Source organism: Chaetodon trifascialis, chromosome 6 (assembly GCF_039877785.1).
Source record: "Chaetodon trifascialis isolate fChaTrf1 chromosome 6, fChaTrf1.hap1, whole genome shotgun sequence".
Classification (NCBI taxonomy): domain Eukaryota; kingdom Metazoa; phylum Chordata; class Actinopteri; order Chaetodontiformes; family Chaetodontidae; genus Chaetodon; species Chaetodon trifascialis.
In genome coordinates, this window is record NC_092061.1 from 1,868,997 (window position 1) to 1,888,678 (window position 19,682).

A 19,682-nucleotide genomic window follows, 5' to 3' on the forward strand; every position below is an offset into this window, starting at 1 on the left:
TAAATGGAACGGTGGCACTGAAAGAGGGCCAGGTGTCCGATGCAAAGAGGCAAAGCGTGACGGTGCATGCATTCCTAAGGGACCTCGACCGTTAACTGTTGCTGTGCCTCGTGAGGGCAAACATCAACAGATCCCATAATGGCCTCGGTGGAATGACACAGTGCAAGCGTGGTTAACAGCTATGGACAGGTACTTCCTTTCACGTCAGTTATTAATCAGATCCACACATAGCCAAGCTATCAAACGGTCATTACAAAGACAAGGAAAATCCCAAATCATGTGCAGCTAGCTGCCATCTCTTTGAATCTCTACTCTGAGCCCCTGAGGACCAGAGGTCAACAGCTGCAGCTCACGCCTTGCTGCACGATTAGAAATGACTTAGCAGGCCTTCTGAGGTCATCAAGGTAGCAATTTGCAGGGAACCCTCCGACGCCCGAGGCAAAAACCTCCAATATCCAACACCTCGAGGTGGAGGAAGGAGGCATTCGGCAGTTCAAACGGTGAATTAAGAGAAGAACAGCAAACTGTTATTAGGCTGAACGAGCAGAGAGAGCAGGAACGACCTGATGGTGGGGGGAGGGGGGCTGTTCATGCTGAGGAGAAAGGTCAAATATTTGTGTCATGAATGGACACACTCTCAATCTTTTCTTCATTTGCAGAATGTCCACACAGACATGCTCCAGACTGAAGACTCCCCTCTGATAAGACTGCACCGTGTCTGACGGTGCAGGACTACAGAGGACAATAAGACACTGATCACTGATCTAAACTCTGTCATTACATGAACTTTAACTAATCACAGGAAGCTCCTCAGTGTTATTACCGCCGGAGTGAGGCAGGCTAAGCTAACTGGCTGTTGGCTTCATGCAGCTACATATGGAGGGTAAAGACAGCCTTTAAGTCACGGCACAACCTCATAATGATTTTTGATATTAAGTCAGCAGTTCAATTTAACCCGTTTTCAGTACAGATCTGCAGACAAACATCAAACTCAAGCACAAATTGAGTATGCTGATTGGTTGAATGCATTCTGCTCAAGAGCTGAGCTGTGGCTTGTTTTAGCTTCGGCCTTTTGGCTGCTTTAGATTTCATACAATGACTTCGACAATTGTTGCTTATTATGTTTTGATACTGTAGACACATGCTGTGTGGTGAAACATTACTAAAAACATGCAGTAAAATGGAGATGAACACCTCTTCAGGTACCTCCAGCCTTCCTCAGGACGCTCCAGGCTGCTGCTTCATCTCAGTGATGACTCCACAGCTCCATCTAGTGGTGAAGAGAGGAAATCACACACAAGGCTCAGAGCGATCCAGCACGTTTTATCCTCATTATGGTGATTAATAAACATGACAGAGAACACTGAAGTCAGCTTTAAACAAAGATTTATTTGGAAGATTTGAACTCATGATGATGACGATGATGATGCTCATGTTTGTCAAACATCTCCTTTATGAGCCTAATGTGGATGGCACAACACCGATCTGTCTTTAGAGGAAGAAAAACACGTTCACTTGCCAAAGTTAACCCCAAATTTGAGCTTTTTCTCTCTAGTGTTACAGGGTGGGTTTGAACATGCTGTCCCATACGTCAGATGACTCAGAGAAGCTGTTTCTGTCGCTGCTCCATCGAACACAGCATGGAAGATTGAAAAAGACACAAAACAAATTGTTATTTCACGTCGCATCTACACAATGAGCATTAAATTAAAATATACCTTCAATGAAATGTGAGGTGTGTAAATATAAGCAACTAAAAACGCATTAAGGCAAGTGACTGCTGGAGGACGTGTCATCCTTTCAAAGCCCATCGCTTCTAATATCTGACCAAACATGCATCTTTTAGCAGGAACTTTTTATATTAATACACAAACACATTATGCACACGTGTGCTTCTGCTCGTCTGAACTCCCTTTACGTTTTATCACTGTGGTGAAAGTTAGAAAACAGTCAGAGAAAAAGATTGTCCGATATAGTTTTGAAAAAGCCTCACAGCCTCTGCAGCAATGAGCCGGCTGTTCCACAGAAATGCTACAAATATCCCCAAAAAACGTTCCCAGGATCCCTCCTGACGGCACTCACTGCAGCAGCCTGGTCACAGGTAGCGGTCGAAAATAAGTCTCTGCTTTGGAAATTCTAGCAAAAATATTTAAAAAACAGACCACACATGAGATCTTCTCGGCTCCAGCTGGATGTTTGAGCGACGCCGAGAGGTCAGCACCATCAGGTGATCTGCAATCTGTCCAAGACGTCACAGGAAACGCGTGCACAGATACACTTTACACAGATCTGTGTTTGGCAAGAGACCGGCGAGCTCGGAACAAGGCGGGAATGCGTCGCACAGCGAGGAGCGTCCGGTGTCGTCCTCTCTGCGGCGCCGCTGCTCTAAAGTGGCAGGAAGCGTCTGGCACAGTGAACACCGGAGATTAAGCAGAGTTACGCCACATCAGTCCAACTGATGCTGAATAATGTGAACGTGTGCAGTAGTGTGGCATGCACAAGCAACAGACTCCATGTTTGAGCTCTTAAATAAATAGTGCTGTGAAGAAAAGACCTGCGTGGACACAACGTGGTGTGACTCAGGAAGACGTTAATAAAAAAAAACGTAAGCTCGATGTTAGAATAACAGACCTCCCAAACTTTGTGACCCTTAAAGGAGTCCATCCCTGCTGCCAACAGCTTTACTGACAGGGAATGTAACAGGAATGCAAGGCTGCCCTCTAGTGGACAAACCCTGTAATGAAGGCTTAAGACATCAAAAAGCATGGACGCGTCTGAGTTTATGTCCACTGCTGCCAAGTATTACTAATGCTCTTAATAGTGTTGAGTTTGAGTGGAAATGCATAGAAAAACTGCACAGCCTGTGGCACCTCGCTGCTCTTTGAGTCCCATTTAAACATTAAAATCAAACTGCTGTGAAGAAACTTTGCTCCCAATAACTCAGTAACATGTCTCCCTGGAATACTAAGACAAGAGGAGGTAACGTCAGCTTCATGTGGAGGAACGGCATCAGCGTCGAAGTAGTTTACACTCAGCGAAAGGTCCCTTAGTGTACAAGTATACCGATATCACCACAGGCAAGATGGTGTCTAACATGAATAAATGAGTACGACAGTCCAACACGAGAAGAATAGTGATGCTGGTCAATCAGAGACCTTGGCAAGGCTGGCTGGTTGTTGGCTGACGGGTGCTGGTGCTTCGTCCACACACACACACACACACACACACACACACACACACACACACACACACGCTCGCACACACACACACACACACACACACACTCGCTCACTCACACTGGCTGCTGCAGAGCTACAGGTACGTGTCCTGGTCTGTGCTGCTAAGGCTTTGTGTGGATCTCTGCAGAGGAGACTCTTTGGCGGGGGGGAGGTCCGGCGGAAGCGCTCGCTGCTGGTGAGGCGAGTCTGTTTCAGTCTGTGGCGCAGTCCCCGGGGTCTCGCTGCTGACTGGAGGCGGCGCTGGTGGGTCTGAGGGTGGTGGCGGCGGAGGGGGGTCACTGGGGAGAGAGTAAGGGTTTGGAATCTCCTCAATGGGCTTGGGCTTCTTCATGCTCCTCTTCATCCTGCTCTTCTTCTCCTCCTTGCCCTTCTTCAGCTGCGGGGGGGCCGTCTCCAGCAGAATGGTGGGGTTCTGCCGCAGGTCCTGGCGCCTCGGCGGCTCCGCCAGCATGATGACCCGGGCGCCGTGCATCCTCGGGGGTGACTTGAAGTTCAGCTCTCCGCGGTTCTTCCTCCAGCGCTTCAGCTGGGTGTGATGCTCGCGTTCCACATCTCGCGCCGTTACTGGCACCTCCAGAATCTACAGCAGGAGGAGGAGACACAGGTCGAGAGGTCAAAGGGCAGTGTGTTCTTTCCATGTCTGGCAACTGTGTTAAAAAGCTGAACTCTGAACCGAGTAAATGCCAAAGAGCGGCGGGGCTGGCGTGGAAGCACAGTCACCCACGGTCAAGACACCCCTCATATGAGAGGTGGCATTGTTAGCCTGGACAGAGGCTCACACAAAGCTGGGCAGAGGAAGCAGACACTGAGCAGCCAGCACGCCGCTGTACTGGTCTCAGCTTCATCCTCAGTCTGTCTGCTGAACACTGGCCGCTCATGAGCGACTACACTCCACTCCGTCACTACAGGATCATGCCAGTGTAATGAGACTCCAGCAAACTGAATGTATGTGTCTGTACAGCTCAGCCTGCTGTATGTGGAGCTGTTCATGTTCGTTCAGAGACATAAAAATACACCTGAACTCCTTCTGAAACTACTATTTGTAACTGCTCATTCCACTCAAACACATCCCACAGGTCTGTGGCCAGCTGTGATTGGACGGGCTGCGCAGGAAAACATAAACAAAGACGGAAATATAGAAAGAAAATGTCCTCCGCAAGCCCAAAAACCTGATATTAATGTTTGATTTTTTTAATTTAAGGACGACAACACAAACTATATGATCCGTATCGCCTCCTTAAGGTTTATTTAAGCTGCTTACGAGTGAACAAACACTCAACATAACATGCTAAATACGTAACAAACACACTTTAACGTGTGTGAATGAAGAATTTGGGTTTCGGCGTTCATTAACTGGCATTCCAGCCTTTGATAAGGAAACACAGCGTGAGGATGAAACAGGAAAATATTTGAAGTATTTAGAGCAGCTCAGCCTGTGTGACACAAATCTTTCAGTTTCCTGATTAAATTAACGTCTCCTGGAGCTGGTGGAGAACTTCACACACACACTGTGAACGAGTGACTTCAGGTTAAAGCACCGTCTCGGTCACTACGCCGCGGCGCTGCAGCTCTGCGGTTACCTCTCGGACGAGGAAGCCCTCCTGCATGTATCGAGGCTCTACGGCCCTGAGGAGCTCCATGGTTTCATACTGGCCCTGGCAGGCCTTCAGCTTCTCCCGGGTTCCCAGCATGCACTTCAGCAGCACCAGACCCACACGGAAAATGATCTTCACTCCTGAAGGAGGGAGAAGAGCCAGGTGATTGACTGCTTGTCTACAACATCTGGCACCGCTGCAGTGTCCGAGCCATCGTTACCGTCACAGAGGAACATGTCCCACACCCGCAGCACGGAGGCCCAGGGCAGCGTCCTGGAGAAGGCACACATAAACCACTCCGTCATGTAGAGGATGGGGTCGATCTTGTGTTTCTCCAGATGGCGGAAGGCTAGCGGGGAGACACGCCGCAGCAGAGCGAACAGGATCTCTCCATCTAACTGTATAGCTTCCTGAAAGAGACGCAGGTAGGAAGGCGTTAGCGGAGAAAACAAAGGCCATTGTGCTCTGCTGTCGGGCTGAGACCTGATCCGCATGGAGATGTTGACCCTTCGAAAACACACCGCTCTGAGTGCATCACAGCGCTGTTTGCTGCGCCCATGAGGAAACATTTCAAGTTTTATTTTTGCATTTAAAATTAATTATATCAACAAAGTCGAACCACCAGGAAAAATTCATTACATGAGATTGTTTACTCGAGACGTTGAGCAAGAAATCCTACGAGAATTTATGGTGTGACAAGACCACCACACCCGCTGTTTTCATCTGTAAGTCACTGCGTCACACTGTCGGTTCTGCAGCAGCGACGATGCATTCCAGTGTTACTGTACGCACAGCGAAAGCACGGCTGCTTTATCTGGATTACAGCTCTTCTAATGGGAAGGTCACATGAAATAATACTGCCTGTGCATCTGCAGCACCTGGTGATGTCAGCATGCACGTGTGTCAGTCTTACCAGGCCGGGACTGTAGTAACCAGGAAGGTACTTCTCACAAATCTGGACCAGCCCCCAGAAAGCATCCTGTGGAAACACACACAAATGATGTCAGAGACGGAGTGGGAGCGAGAGGCAGGTTAAGACCAGACCTGACTCTGGTAGGAACGGAAACGCTCAAATCCAGCCTCTTGTTGTCTTAAACCGTTTGTCTGCTCGACTAACAAGACTTCAAAGAACATCGATGTGTCCTATAATTTTGCATTTTTAAGCACAATAAACTGCATTTTCTTTTCTCACGTTACTCAGACGCCTCACATCAAAGTGAAGAGCAGATCAGAGATCAGCAGATGATATTTACAAGCCAAACAACCGAGCTGGGAAAGCTGAACTGAAGCAAGCATTAAGACTTGAGCTGACAATCATCATCATCATCATCATCATCATCATCATCATCATCATCACCAGATGACACTTCTTGGAAATGATACATTAACACACAATTAGTGATTTACTCCATGTGTTCAAAGTTTTACTGGAATTAATAACGGATTATGGATACTAATGAGAAAACCTGCATCTACACCCCAAAAAAGCTGCGGTGGCGTCGGTCGTACTGAAAGTTGATTATCAGTGAGTCTCTGGAGCAGCTCCAGGATTTAACTCCAGATGACGTCATCTTTAGCCTGTCTCTGTGAAGCTTAAAACAGGGGGGCGTACCTCAGCAGGCATGTGCATGAGCAGCACAGCAGCAATGGGAGCCTGAGCCTGGCAGTAGCCCTCCTCTGGTCGGTACAGGGTGTAGGCCTTCAGCACACGGAGCAGGTCCTGCTGCCTGTGGAGGGTCAGAACGCCGACACGCACGGCGGTTAGACAGCCGAACTCACACTGATGACACAGACAGCGAGCCTGGAACGTCACATCGTGTCAGACAGCCTACCCGTGTCCTCCCCGCGACACAAACATCTCATGGAAAGGAAACTGTCGATGGAGGTCTTTCTCAATCACGTCGAGCCATTTGGGGTCTCCGGACTGGCTGTCCAGCTCCTGACAAAGCACACGGAGGAGACTGTGAGAGGTCACTGAGGCCACTGACATTTCAAACTGAAACAACATCTGTGCACCACCACCACCCCGGATAATAATGAAAGCTTATTGTTAGCTCTTAATTTTACATTTTGAACTTGGTGAACTAAAAAGGAAGTGGCTCCAGGCCTGTGCAGAACACATCAGGGTTCCCATCCAGGGAAGTGACATCGGTGGAAGGGCCACAATTTCAGTACCAATTTCAAAAGAAGCATAAAAGAAGCAGTGAGGAGGAAGTGAAAGAGACACCTCACTGACCTGAAACTTTCCTTGGTTCTGCTCTTTCTTCATCTTCCCTCCTGACAGATAGAGCCACGCACGGCCTCGGAGGGCAGGAGGGATGCCTTTCTGGCACCGCAGCCTCACCTGCGCCACAGAAGAACGACGTTTCACCAAAGAAAGACAAAGGAAACGAGTGACGATGACGTGCCACAGGCCGAGAAGACCAGTGTGTAGTCAGTGGTGAAAGCAGCGGACCTGTCACTTGGTTTTAGTTCCTTTTCTTGTGAACATGCAAAATGCAGCTCTGTGTTCAAAACCACCTTATTGTTTTCTGCAGGCCTGCAGAGTTCTTGTAGACTGCCTTACAAAATGTGCTGGATAATAAACACCAAAAAAAACCCCAAAACATCCACCTGTACTTACTTCAGATGTAAGTAATAAAATGAATGATGGGACTGAGACACATGATCAGAAGCATCATTGTCAAAATGTCTGCTGTGAAAAACGCCTGTTAAAGATAATTAGCAGAAGTAATTATCCACAGTCACACTAATTATCTGTGACACGCCAAGAACATTAAAATATTAACAGTTACTTGAGGCACTCCTCTTAAAGCTTCATTTGTGCATTTCCCTACAAATTAGTCATGTGTTCTTTGTTTGAGTCTTATTTCACTATAATGCATCGGCCAAAAATGATTACGATCAGCAAATAACACACCTCGGGTTACACAGCGTCTTTTTTTTCTGTCCCCAGTAAGAATTTTACCCTTGACAGGCCTCACAGCTAAGGTAAGGAACCAAAAACATACTAAACGTCACATTTTGCTTGGCAGTGAATGTGAATGGAGTCAGAGGGCACGTCAGGTGGGCTGAACTGAACGACAGACTCAGTCACTGTGTTGCAGTGTGCCTGACACTGGAGCGGGTTTGATTTGCATGAACATTTCTAGATTCTTTTGTATGTTTTGTCTGATATAAACCTGGCACACTTCCCCAAGGAGAGTCAGTCTGCTGTGAAGTTACAGTGAACCTACGCAGCAAATAAAGGATCAGAAACCTTGACCTTCACTGCTCCACGTTCGAGCCTTTCCGTACGAGATGCAAATGAAAGCTCATTTCCATGAATTTCTTCTTCGTATGTGGTGCTTTTCACTCAGAAAGTCTGTCTCGCGTTTGAGCACAGCTATCTTTTACACCCACGGCACCTTTATTACATGGTTGTCTGACAGGAAGTCAACAAAGCTCCACCCTGAATGTGAGACTGTCACATGGTGCGTGGGGTGATAGAGGGATGGGTCGAGTCCTGCCCTGCTGCTGACTCACAGACGAGGTGAAGTTGCAGCTCCGTGCGGAATCGCTGAGAGCGTTTCACACAGAACCAGCTCGACGAGTGAAGCTGCAAACAATGTGTCCACAAAAGAAGTGCAATCCTTGTGCAATCAAATACTTGAGCAATGCTATTTGCCTTGTCTGATCATGTGTGCAAAACTACGCAGGAGTGGAAAACCGCTGCCTGGAGACGACGGCGGCAAAGCCGAGACTCCCACCAGAAAACTCTAAAACAAAACTGAAACGATTCTGATCTTCACATCCACACGTCCGACACCAGAGAGGACAAACAAACAAGCCGGTTGACTTTCTGTGTCACAGTGCTGACCTTGTTGAATCTCTTGATCATCCACTTGTCCCAGTGGCTGAGCATGTCCAGCCACTTCACCTCCCTCTGTCTGAGCACCTGTGGAGGCACATCCTTAGCCCTGGAGGCACAGCGGAGAGAAGATTGGATTATTTTGTACATTAGATCAATATTAATCCATATGAGACTTTACAAAATCCACTCTTATTTAATGAAGGGGGGGCTGGGGTGGATGAAAAAGTGGGGATATTTTGCAATAAAGTCAGTCTGAAATAAAACTCTTTAACTGGATATACATGAAAAGACAGTGTATGTTGGAGGCTGTTCAACTCTGTGTGTGGCCACCGCTCATGTGCAGTCTGTAAACTGTGCAAAGAGTTAAAAAAACAACTTCTACCTTACTTTGAGGAGACCATAAAAGACCAAAACTCAGATCTCAAAGCCTGTTTAACCTCAGAGAGCTGCAGTGAGGACTTGACTGTCCTGTGATGTAATTTAACTTCAAGACATTTACAGGCAAGAAGAATCAGGGACCGCACATAATCTTCTCCAGCAGGAAAAGAAAACGTGGGCAAGTCTAACCTACATTATGAACGAGGTCTGATGCTTTACTAAGCCATGTTATTATCTCATCAGCACAAGCCTGTAATTGTAGGGTTCAAGAGTCTTCAAAGAGCTTTTTTATAACTTGGGACAGCCCTCTTTCAGCTAAAAAAAAGTTGTAAGCTAGAAGTTGGGGATCAGTACAACAACGTCACACCCCAGCCTCAGCTTCTGAAGACCTCATGAGGTGCTTCCAATCACAGCGTGAGTTATAACCTGGGTTTGTGACCACCTATAAAAGCCTGAGCCAAAAGAGGCCCTGGAAGTAACGGGGCACCAGAACTGTGGCTCCAAGTCTGCCAGGACTCCAGAAAACAGGAAGCTCCCGGCCAGCCAGAGCTTGGCACAACTTTCACTCACTCCTTCCACTATTTCAGAGCTGTAATGTGGGCTCACGGCCCGCAGTGAAAAGGGGAAGAAAGAGGCCTTCTTAGAGAAAACACTGAAAGTTGCCTCAAAGGCTATGAATAAATTAATTCAAATGAAAACGTTGATAATTAAGACTGCTTTCTCAGCTTTTCCCACAAAACAACTGGACTCTAAGTACTTCACAGTGTACGTGAGAAAATGCTTTACATGACAGAGTGAAGGAAAACGCTGCTAATTTTTTTAATCCATCTTAATCTGCTTACATCTATCTTTTATATGTGCCATGCCCAGTGTGTGAGGCAAACTCTGCCACAAACAACACACTGTGCCACGCAGCTCTGTTGTGCTCAGGCACCAAGACAACAACACAAACAAGACTTGGGACATGTCATCATAACTAGATTAACAGCTTAACTGGAAACCAGCTCCCAATTTTGGCTGCTGTGGACTCAAAAATGTACTGCTTGATATTTTTGAGAGCTGAGGGGACACAGGCAGGACCACACAGATGAAGTCAAAGGCAATGAATCACTGTAGAGTTGAACCAAACTTACGACTCCTCCGTGTACTGCTGTGCCCCACCAATAAATCCGTATTTATCGGTTTGTCTGTCGCTGGTGAAGCCGTTGATCTCAGAGTCGGATCCCAAAGAGCTTTCATCGTCAATGTGACTGCTGTTAATCGTCCGGATGCTCCGCGTATCCACCGATTGACGGCCGTTCTCTATTTTGGCCATGGTAGCGAAAAAGCTAGCTGGCTAGCCAGGATAGCTAACGTCAGCGAGCTTGTTGACAGCCCCAAGTCAAAACTGCTCCGCTGCATATGTTGTCCAACCAAACAGCATCGACGCCATGATTTCTCGACTTGACTTAAACTTTCCAACTACTGCTATCTCTGAAAAACTTATCTAAGGTTACGCTTCGACTGTCAGCCCACATCAAATAGGTCGTGCGTTAGCTAGCTAGGTTAACTTGAGCGCTTATTCGGATTTAACATTAGCTAGCTAAAGGTGGCTGCTAACGTAAAGTTAGCTTAACTGCTCGTGCCAACACTCTCCAAAACTGTTTCCAAACAGCGCCAAACTTCAACAAACTAACGCTACACTGTCCGCTTGTTTTTCATAGTTAATCATTAACTATGTTAGCTGGTTAGCAGACTAGTTAATCATGTCCTCCGTTGACGGCGTCTCCGCCCGCTGCCCTGTCATCCACAGTGTGCTGGGCAGATTTCGCCTCGACCAGTCCGCCGTCCTGGGCTGCTTTTACCGTCTCTGTTACGGTTACGCCTAGCGGCCGCGCCGGGTACTGCCGTTACAGACGTAAACCTCGTCCGGGAGAAAACGCACCTCTTGCACTTCGTCTCTCCTCTCCTGCAGTTCATCTGAATTATCTCCTTCAGAGCAAGAAAACCTCCAATTTAGTCTAGACTTACTATTCACTGCTGTATTTCAGCGGTGGAAAGTATATTTAGTATCGTACTTATGTGCAGTGTTGAGGTACTTTTTACTCCACTACATTTATTTAAAAGCTTTATTTTCTTATCAGATCCAGATTATTGACACAAAATATAATAAAGATATAAATTATATATTGCAGATTAAGCTGCATAAAATCATTAAAACGAGCTCCTTTTGCCAGCTGCAGCATTTAAGTGATGAGCACATGAACGCAGTAATTATAATCCAAAGTGCTATTCTAAAATGTCATGGTTCTGCATCAGTACTTCTAGTACTTAATTTTGACCCCAATACTTTTACACTTTTACTCAAGTATAACCTCAAATGCATGACTTTTACACATAATACTATCACTACACTGCAGCATCATTAGTACTAAAAGATCTGAGTACTTCTTCCACTACTATTTTATTTACTTTATATCACTAATCCTGAGCTTTGTGTACACGTGGTTGTACCTACAGGCTGCAGTAATCCATGTTGTGATATTAAGCACACTCACGAGTTTCTAACCTTACACATAATAATAAAGCATCAAAGGGAGATTTGGATTTTTATTCCTTTATTTAAATGGATGGACATCTTAGGGCTCTACTTTTTCTCACAAGTTACCAATATGTTGTATCATAATGAACAAATCAAGAGCTGAAACAATAGTGTGGAGCCACGCCTGTCGGGCAGTGTGCAGTATAATCTGTTTAGCTTTCTAAGAAACATTGAGAGAAATCATACTCTTCACACGTTATTGTGAGAAAAGCACAATATAATTCTGAAACCTTGTCCTGAACCTAAAATAACACGACAGGAGGGAGGGAGGCTCGCTGCTGCACGCTCACTTCTTTCTTCCTCCTCTCTCCTTCAGTGCCAGGTGAATGACGGAGCCATTGCTCATGTTATAATAAGCCAGGGAGTTGGAATCCTTGATGAAAATGCCCTAAAAGGAGCAAAAAATATAAGATTATTCAATCAGCTGAGTTAAAATGTTAAAGGAAATTTCAGGTTGAAGGAGGATGAAAAGGAGAGTTACCTCATACTGCAGCTTCTGCTTCCCTGCTGGCATGCCTGTAGCTTCATGGATCTTGACTTTAATGACAGACACCTACGGAGAAATTTCATTCAGACATCCATGAGATTCAGGTCGGTGCACTTGCACACACTCACTACAAAGAAGGAGACGACGATGCAACGTTTGCACACCTGATCTGTGAGTGGAACGGTGAAATTCAGCACTTGGCCGTTCAGCTTCCATTCGGTCTTGTCCTGCATGTTGGGGACCTGGACTTTAACTGCCACAGGACCCTGGAGAGAGTAAGACAAAGTTAGGCAAGTTACAGGCCCAGTCAGAAGTTTCCCATATTGATTACAGCTGAATTTTGACTGCATGCAGATCGTAGTATATTGGAAATAAACCAATGACATCTCACTGCCGGGACATACCTTATTTCTACGAAGGAACTCCTCCTCGGGAATAAGGTTGTCCTCGGTCTTCATCTTCTTGCTCACGGGCTCATCATCATGAGGTGGGGGTGGGTGGGCTGGTGGTTGAGGAGCAGAGCTGGGGGGCTGTGGCACTGGAGGAGCGGGGACAAACGCTGGAGGAAGAAGAGGTTATTTTAAATGAATTTCCTCAGCAATCCATATTCAGTTTGAATGTCAGTGTTAGGGGTTTGGAAACCTTCATCTTACCAGCTGGAACAACCATGGGAGGTGGTCTGGGGGTCATAATGTGAGGTGCTGAAGGCGGCATGGGGACCACGTTGATGCGGGGAGCAGGAATCATGGGAGGCATTGGTGTTATAACCTGTCCTGGCGCGAGGCGCACCACAGGAGCGACGGGCGGCCTCGGAATGACGGGCACAGCGGACAGGAGGGTGGTGCGCACTGGAGGTGCCAACTGTTAGCAAAGAACACAGAACCAGAATCAGAACCAGCTTTACTGGCCCAGTATGCCTTCACACATCTGACTCCACAGAGCTGAACAAGTAAAGGTCACGAGCAGACAGGACTGCTGTGAACAAGCATACAAAACATTCACGTGTAAATATGAATTTTCTAATTTCATGAACAAATCAGGTTTTGTAAGTAACTCACAGTGGAGGGTGGCCGAGGCACCGCTGCGACTGGTGGACTGGGTTTGGGCAGAATAGGTGCAGCGGAGGGCATGGGAGGCTGGTGATGAATCTCACTGGGCTTGCTCGGGCCGATTTTCTCCTTCGTGTCGTCCTCTCCCACCAACCCTTTGGCCTTGTGAATGGCCTCGATCTGCTCTTGCAGGGTGATGTTGGCCTGTGCCGCCTGCTGGGTACGAGCCATGCTTCCTGAGTGGCCGTCCCAAGTAACCTGGTGACATCAAACAGCCATCAGAACTGTGCCGACTCAGGAAAACGTTCCACCCCTGTGTAACATAAACCCACAGCTGCACTCACCTTCTCCTCCGGCTTCTGGATTTCTTCTTCACCAATCTTCTTACCGATGGCCGTCTCTTCCACACCGAAGATATCGGTACGCCTCTCAGCAAGTTGTTTCAAGCTGCTCTCGATATCCAAACCGGGAGCGTACACTTCATCTTCGGTCTGCCTCTCTCGGATGCTGCGGTCCCTCTGCTCCAGCCAGCGTGGATCCAGCAGACCAATACGCATGTGCTCTTGCATCTTACTGGCTGGGATCTTCTCACCAGTAATTGGTGAGATGAGATACTCATCTGGAACTGCAGTTGAGGTCTGAGGCTTGGAAGCTGTGAGGAAAGGACAGCATGAGATGAACACACTCCGTGCATAGTGACAGCATGTGATACACTTCTCCATCTAAAGAAGCATGCCTTACCTTTGGGATCGTAGTCTTTGCGGATAATAACCTGATCTGGAGTCGGGGGCAGTGGCGGTGGCATGGGGTTGTCTGGCGGCAGTGGAGCCTTCATGCCATCATCATCGTCATCAGATCCCTAAAGAAAGCATGAGGCGAAGAATGATATGTAATATTTTATTTCCTTTCAAGCAGATGGTTAGCAGACACAGGTGGTAAAAATAATCTTGAATGGAAAAAGAAATTACAAACATCAAACCAACGATATCCATCTGAATTTCAGTACAGCGACACTGCCGGCTACAGCTGGTCTGGATGGATAATGCACACGGCAAAGCGATGAATTACTTCATCAGTTCTCACCTCATCCATGTCCTGCACTTGCGTGTCCTGATCAGGCTGTGAGGGCTGGCCATCGTGCCGATCCTCCCGATCATCATCTTCATCCTCACTCTCCACCTCCATCTCCACCTCCTCGCTCTCGCCATACTTCTCATAGCGCTCCTGGATCAGGATGCGAGCGCCAAGCTCCTCTGGCGTGGTAGGCGGGGGGAAGTGGCCTGAGGAAACAGACGTGCCAATAAAGATAAATCATTCTAGCTACAGTTAGCTTGTGCGGTTAGAGATTAGAATTACTGTGGTTGAATTACCTTGTTCGTTGGGCTGGAAATCCACCGTCTCAACCACAACAAAGTCATGCCAGTCGATCTGGGCGTATGCCACCCGTTCTTTCTCTCTTTCCTCCTCCTCCTTCTTTCGCTCACGCTCCTGGAACTTCGCCCACTCAACACGGTACCTCACCTGATAGTTGTGCAGCAGAACAGCTGATTAACATGGGCAACATGCCATTAAATGCATGATCTAAAAAACAGCCACGGTTGAAGGAAATTACCTGGTCCATAACCTCTCTTGGATTCTCAGCCTCTCTCTTCAGCTTGGTCAGCAGGCCTTTGGGAGGGATCAGAATCTACAGGTTGAGAGAAGAATCCAGATAGAGTTCAGCATCACCACCCAAACAAAGAACAACAATAACATCACAGAGGCAGAAACTGTCCGGTCACCTTCGTGTACTGCTCAACCAGCTTGGTGAAGTAGTTGAAAAGGCTGTGCTGCGGCCGCAGAAAGTCAAACTGGTAGTTCCTCTGTTCTTTCTGCATGAGCTGAGTGAGAAACTGGCGGCCATTGCGAGCAACAAACTGGGCAGTGAGCTTGACAACATCCAGATCAAACGCTGAGATTGATGGAGGATCTGCAATGAACTCAAACTCAGGAGGCGGTTCTTTGGGGACGACGGTCTCTTGAATCACCTGTGACTGCACCTGACAAACAGAACATATTACACGTTATGAGCAAACAACTAATTATATGTAATGAAAAAACACAAAAATAAGAGTCGACGGAAATGCAAAGTCTTACTTTTTGAGGAAGCTGCTGGGACTGCTGCATGGTCTGCTGCATGACCTTAGGCACGGCTGCAGACGGCTCCTGCGCTTTGCCCTCCTTAAATTCATTGACCTTGTGACGGTAGTAGGCGTGGTAGGGGTCGTTGGGGTTGAGGAAATTAAACTTTGGATTGTTGATCTCATTCTGACGGATTCTTGCTTCAAACTCGGGCCCATTTCTAACAAATGAGAAGAAATCAGTTAAATCAGAGACATAAAACTCAGTTCAGACGGCAGCTGTATGAAAGACTGTCCACCTGACACATGTGGAGAAACCAACCTGGCAACGAAGCTGGCTGTCTTGTCAACGATGTTTCGGACCTCAGGAGGTGGATATATGATACCGACAATGGGTTTAGTGGCAGGGGTGTCTTCAGGTCCTGCATCGCTCTGTTGACAGAATTTACATTTGTTAGGCTGTAGTATGTAAGTAAGTTAAAAAACAGAAAAGCAAGTTCTCCATCCTCAGCATCCAGACCTTTACCATGGCCATGTTATAAAAAACTACAAACCACATCTATAATTACTGACCCACTACAAAGACTCAACTCATTTAAGCTGCCAGTTCACCCAAAAAATGACCCCATGGTATCGTGGTATCACGCCATGTTTTCAGATGGGTTTGGTTTTGTTTGCAGCTGTTTTGAGCTATCTGATGTCAGATTAATGCTTCTGCCACCGTCCCAATATTACAGGAAAATGACATTCAGATGGTCAAACTGAAGCATCATTAACATTTGGAAAAACCCCAAACGACACTTTCCTTTCCAGAAAGAAAGAAACATCTTGTAATAGTGATTTTGGCTGGTGTTAGACTGTACTTGTGCTAAAAAGTTTGGATTACTGTTAAGTACAGTTAAGTCTATGAATTCAAATGATGTTTGTTAGAGCTGCAACGATTCACTGATGCAGATCCTTGAATGTGAATATGTTCTGGTTACTTCACTTCTTTGGGTTGTGGACCAAGACATTTTCCACCATTTTATGACTGGATCAAACAATTAATAAATCAACCCCGGAGTAAATCGTCACATTAAGCGAAACTGAAGTGTTTGGAAAGAACCGTCAGCTGCTCTGTTGTACTGAGCTGATGGAAAGTTAGCTTTAGCAGTTGAAGCTAATTCAATACATCAAATGAACTGACGCTCAGGGCTAGCTACAAGCTAACAAGAGCTAACGTTACGTGTGGTCGGTTTCCAAAATAGAAGTTAACGCTAGCTGCTCTAAAATTCACATTTACAGTAAGTTTAATTGTAAGTTAACTGTTCGTTAGCTTCCCAAAAGAAGCACCGCGTTAGCTACTTTGCTAACATTAGCTAACTCGTAGCGGTATCGTCACCTTGTTGTTGGACTCCGGCTGAACGATTTGAACAGGCCCAGGCGGCATGGTTATGTCTTCCGTGGAAAGCTGAAGTTACCTGCAAACACACAACCAACAACAATAGTACGCGTATTTTAAAAACACATAACACACAACATATAAGATTGGGAACACAATCTTTCACGGCTAATAGCCTGAATTTGTTGTAGTTGAACACTTACTGCGTCGAGCTCTCGTTGACCCAATGGAGGCCTATTACTTCCGGAAACAAGCCGCAAAGCATTGTGGAGCTTGCAGTACTCAGGTTATTTGTTGTCAAGGAGACGTTTAGTCAACAAGCTAGAGCCACTCGCTGCCATTGCTGTGACAGACACAAGAAATATAAGCTAGACATGAGTGAGTTCCTCGGCCGTCAGGACTGCATCGAAAGCCTCCGGAAAGACCTGGTCGACCTGCAGGGCGCGACCCTGGACGTGTTTTCTAGAACCGGACCGGTCCGCTTCTCCTCCTGGAAGTTCCCCGATAAACTCTCCTGTAATCTGGACATGGTAGCTCTTCTGGAGCAGTATGACTTCGTGGACGGGGAGGACGCGTTCAATCAGCACTCCCACATTGTGCTGCTGGAGCTGGTGATTGACAGGTGATGACACACAGCCTCGCGTTGGATCACATCAGCAAATATTTATTGAAGAGTAACCCTGGACTTGTCTGTTCTCTCTCCCGATCCTGATCAAGACTCCTGCTTCTTCTGCAGAGCTTCAACGCTTATGTCGAGCAAATCAGGTGCAGCCACAGGAGAGAGCACACCCAGCAGAGGGGATGCCTGTCGGTCGGTCTTGTAGTCAGAAACTGTTGGAGTAATTTGGTTCAGTTTGCCAACCTCAAGGTAGGAAAACTGCTTTATTTTAGTAAAACAATGAAAAAGAATTGGAAATATTATGAGAGATCTCATTACTTTTACTTCTTCTTTTAGGGCATCTACAAAGACATCAAGAACCAGACAAAAGCAAAGACGTTTGACTGTGATGAGACAGAGTCAGTGTCGTCTGTCTCCCATCAAACGAGCTCAAGGAGTGACTTCAGCAGACAGTGTCTCTCTGCCCGGTCTTCCACGAGCTCCTGTAAGTTTTTGCCACACGGTCATGTCCCCTTCAGTCCTACCCACAGCACCTCACTTTGTCCTAAAGTTGACAGCCACAATGCAAGCTGCCAGACAGCTGAGTCATCCCTCGTTCCCTGCGATGCATGTCATCAAGCTCAGTCCGTTTTGAGAAACACCGGAAATGCTTTGGTAGAGCTGCTGCAGAGCGAGGGCCTGCCTTCATCTCTGCAGCCGCTGTCGGCGGCGGTGGAGGACACCCTGGAGCTGGGACACATGACCGCAGGTGATGTCGGCCAGTGGGCCGGCGAGCAGCTCAGAGACACACGCCGGCTTGCGAAACATCTGGAAGATGTGCGGGGTACGGTGCAGCCTCTTAAAGACAGGCTCGTGGCAGCAGAAACAGAGCGGGAGACATTCAGGTCTCAGCTGCAAAGAGCACAGAAGGAGTTCAAGCAAGAGGTGGAAAAACACCAAGCGAACGTAGTCCAGCTGGAGTTTTCACTGCGGAAAGCACAGAGATCCCTGAAAGAGACGGAGCAAAGGCTGCAAGAGGCGCAACGGCAGCTCAAGACAGGTGCAGACAATTCACAAATACAGGTGATGCGACACCACTGAGAGCAAATTCACTAATTTATGTGTGCAATAACAGAAACTCTGCGCTTGGAGGAGAGTAACTCCAGACTGAAGGAGGAAGTAGCAGAACAGCAAGATGCACTGCAAGCGCTCGGTAAGGATGATTTCGTTTCCCATCATCCCATCCTTGAGATACATTTGTGTTAGGCTGTAATGACTGATCATTTCATTTCGTGGTAGAGCGTGAAAAGAATCTGCTGCAGGAGAAAGTGACACTCCTGCACGTCGAGGAAGAGGCCTGCTGTAAACTACAGCAGAGGATCCAGCAGTTAGAGGGTCAGATCTCTGAAACTCAGCTCCACCTCGACAAAGAGAACGCCAAGTATCACAGCGCCTGTCGCCAGCAAGAGGTCAGTGTCACGACACACACCCGGTTATTTGTAGTTTTCAGCCGGCCGGCTCACCCCCCATCTGTCTCGTGCCCAGTCGATGCAGGCAAAGCAGAGAGCTTTGCTAAAGAGAGTCGATGCTCTCGACGACGAGTGCGAGGAGCTGCAGAGGCAGCTGGGAGAGAGCGAGGAGAAACAGCTCGACCTACAGAATCAGCTGCATCGAGTGTCAGAGGAGAAGGAACGAGCGCAGGCTCAGCTCACTGAGCAGCAGGTGTGTTTGAGCTCTCGACAAGCAAACATCCAGCATGTTCACAGTTAAGAGCGTGTGATGCTCCTCTTCAACAGGAGCTGTGTTCAGAGCTCCAGAAGGAGAAGCAGACACTGGAAACACAAGTCAGCCAGCTAAAAACCAGCGTGGCTGAGACGAAGCAGCACATGCAGGCCTTCAGGGAGAGGGAGAGGCTGCTGGTGGCTTTCCCAGAGCTCAGCCCTCTGGCTCAGGTTCAACCACAGAGTAGGCATTTATTTATTATTTGCTTATAAAACAATCTCACCCTGCATGAATCATCGGGTGGCATGCAGCTCGCTCTGTGCTGTTTGCACTCCCCCACAGCTCCAGCTTCTTTTTCTCAACACAAACACATTTCCCAGCATCCTCTTTTCTGAGCTCTGTGGTCATGGTGCAACTGTTTACATGTTGTTCATTGTATATTTTCAAGCTACAGGAAGCGTGCTTTTGGATATGGAGCAACAGTTGCAGGCAAACAGCATTCGTGTACAAGTTCTGGAGCAGGAAAACATGACGCTGCACACCAGCCTGGTGAAACTGAGGGAGAGAGCACAAAACAATGCCACCAGGGTACGCATACCAATCTATAATGCTATTGGTTCGCTGATTATTGGAAGTGATGTTAAAACTCTGCTTTTGTCTGCATAGGAAGCGTCACCTC

The 19,682-nt window shown here is 47.2% G+C and overlaps 3 protein-coding genes across 4 annotated transcripts; 1 reads left to right on the top strand and 2 right to left on the bottom strand.

The window, feature by feature from the left end:
* Positions 1 to 1,370: 1,370 nt before the first annotated feature.
* LOC139332350 (TBC1 domain family member 10A-like) lies at positions 1,371 to 10,888 on the bottom strand. 2 transcript variants are annotated; one of them, XR_011602288.1, is made up of 10 exons: positions 10,199 to 10,888; positions 8,694 to 8,793; positions 7,071 to 7,178; positions 6,667 to 6,773; positions 6,447 to 6,561; positions 5,748 to 5,813; positions 5,055 to 5,244; positions 4,820 to 4,974; positions 3,249 to 3,819; positions 3,146 to 3,196 (listed from the first exon to the last, which is right to left on the bottom strand). XR_011602288.1 is itself a non-coding variant. In XM_070964241.1 (9 exons), the coding sequence occupies exons 1-9, from the start codon at positions 10,378 to 10,380 to the stop codon at positions 3,313 to 3,315; spliced, it is 1,530 nt and encodes a 509-aa protein (XP_070820342.1). In that variant the 5' UTR covers positions 10,381 to 10,888; the 3' UTR covers positions 1,371 to 3,312. The 2 variants fall into 2 exon arrangements, 1 of the variants encoding a protein (XP_070820342.1); XM_070964241.1 differs by having other exon boundaries at positions 1,371 to 3,819.
* A 757-nt stretch (positions 10,889 to 11,645) lies between these two features.
* Positions 11,646 to 16,925, bottom strand: sf3a1 (splicing factor 3a, subunit 1). The gene is made up of 16 exons (XM_070964240.1): positions 16,887 to 16,925; positions 16,684 to 16,762; positions 15,625 to 15,734; positions 15,319 to 15,523; positions 14,964 to 15,221; positions 14,795 to 14,869; positions 14,553 to 14,703; positions 14,266 to 14,462; positions 13,924 to 14,041; positions 13,527 to 13,834; positions 13,192 to 13,440; positions 12,787 to 12,994; positions 12,538 to 12,692; positions 12,298 to 12,399; positions 12,128 to 12,199; positions 11,646 to 12,034 (listed from the first exon to the last, which is right to left on the bottom strand). Exons 2-16 carry the CDS (start codon positions 16,729 to 16,731, stop codon positions 11,933 to 11,935), a joined length of 2,358 nt encoding a protein of 785 aa, XP_070820341.1. The 5' UTR covers positions 16,732 to 16,762; positions 16,887 to 16,925; the 3' UTR covers positions 11,646 to 11,932.
* A 109-nt stretch (positions 16,926 to 17,034) lies between these two features.
* ccdc157 (coiled-coil domain containing 157) lies at positions 17,035 to 17,521 on the top strand. Its single transcript, XM_070964906.1, has 2 exons — positions 17,035 to 17,305; positions 17,420 to 17,521. Exons 1-2 carry the CDS (start codon positions 17,058 to 17,060, stop codon positions 17,505 to 17,507), a joined length of 336 nt encoding a protein of 111 aa, XP_070821007.1. The 5' UTR covers positions 17,035 to 17,057; the 3' UTR covers positions 17,508 to 17,521.
* The last annotated feature ends 2,161 nt before the right edge of the window (positions 17,522 to 19,682 follow it).

Bases quoted from the DNA above. Each gene is read 5' to 3' on its own strand.
- LOC139332350 (XM_070964241.1), bottom strand. From the start codon at position 10,380: ATGGCCAAAATAGAGAACGGCCGTCAATCGGTGGATACGCGGAGCATC. The intron at 7,179-8,693 runs GTCAGCACTGTG...TCTGTGGCGCAG, and splicing joins TGATCAAGAGATTCAACAAG to GTGAGGCTGCGGTGCCAGAA. The intron at 4,975-5,054 runs GTAACGATGGCT...TCCCTCCTTCAG, and splicing joins GGACATGTTCCTCTGTGACG to GAGTGAAGATCATTTTCCGT.
- sf3a1 (XM_070964240.1), bottom strand. From the start codon at position 16,731: ATGCCGCCTGGGCCTGTTCAAATCGTTCAGCCGGAGTCCAACAACAAG. The intron at 15,524-15,624 runs GTTGGTTTCTCC...CTCATTTGTTAG, and splicing joins ACAGCCAGCTTCGTTGCCAG to AAATGGGCCCGAGTTTGAAG. The intron at 12,400-12,537 runs GTATGTCCCGGC...TACTCTCTCCAG, and splicing joins AGTTCCTTCGTAGAAATAAG to GGTCCTGTGGCAGTTAAAGT.
- ccdc157 (XM_070964906.1), top strand. From the start codon at position 17,058: ATGAGTGAGTTCCTCGGCCGTCAGGACTGCATCGAAAGCCTCCGGAAA. The intron at 17,306-17,419 runs GTGATGACACAC...CTTCTTCTGCAG, and splicing joins CTGGAGCTGGTGATTGACAG to AGCTTCAACGCTTATGTCGA.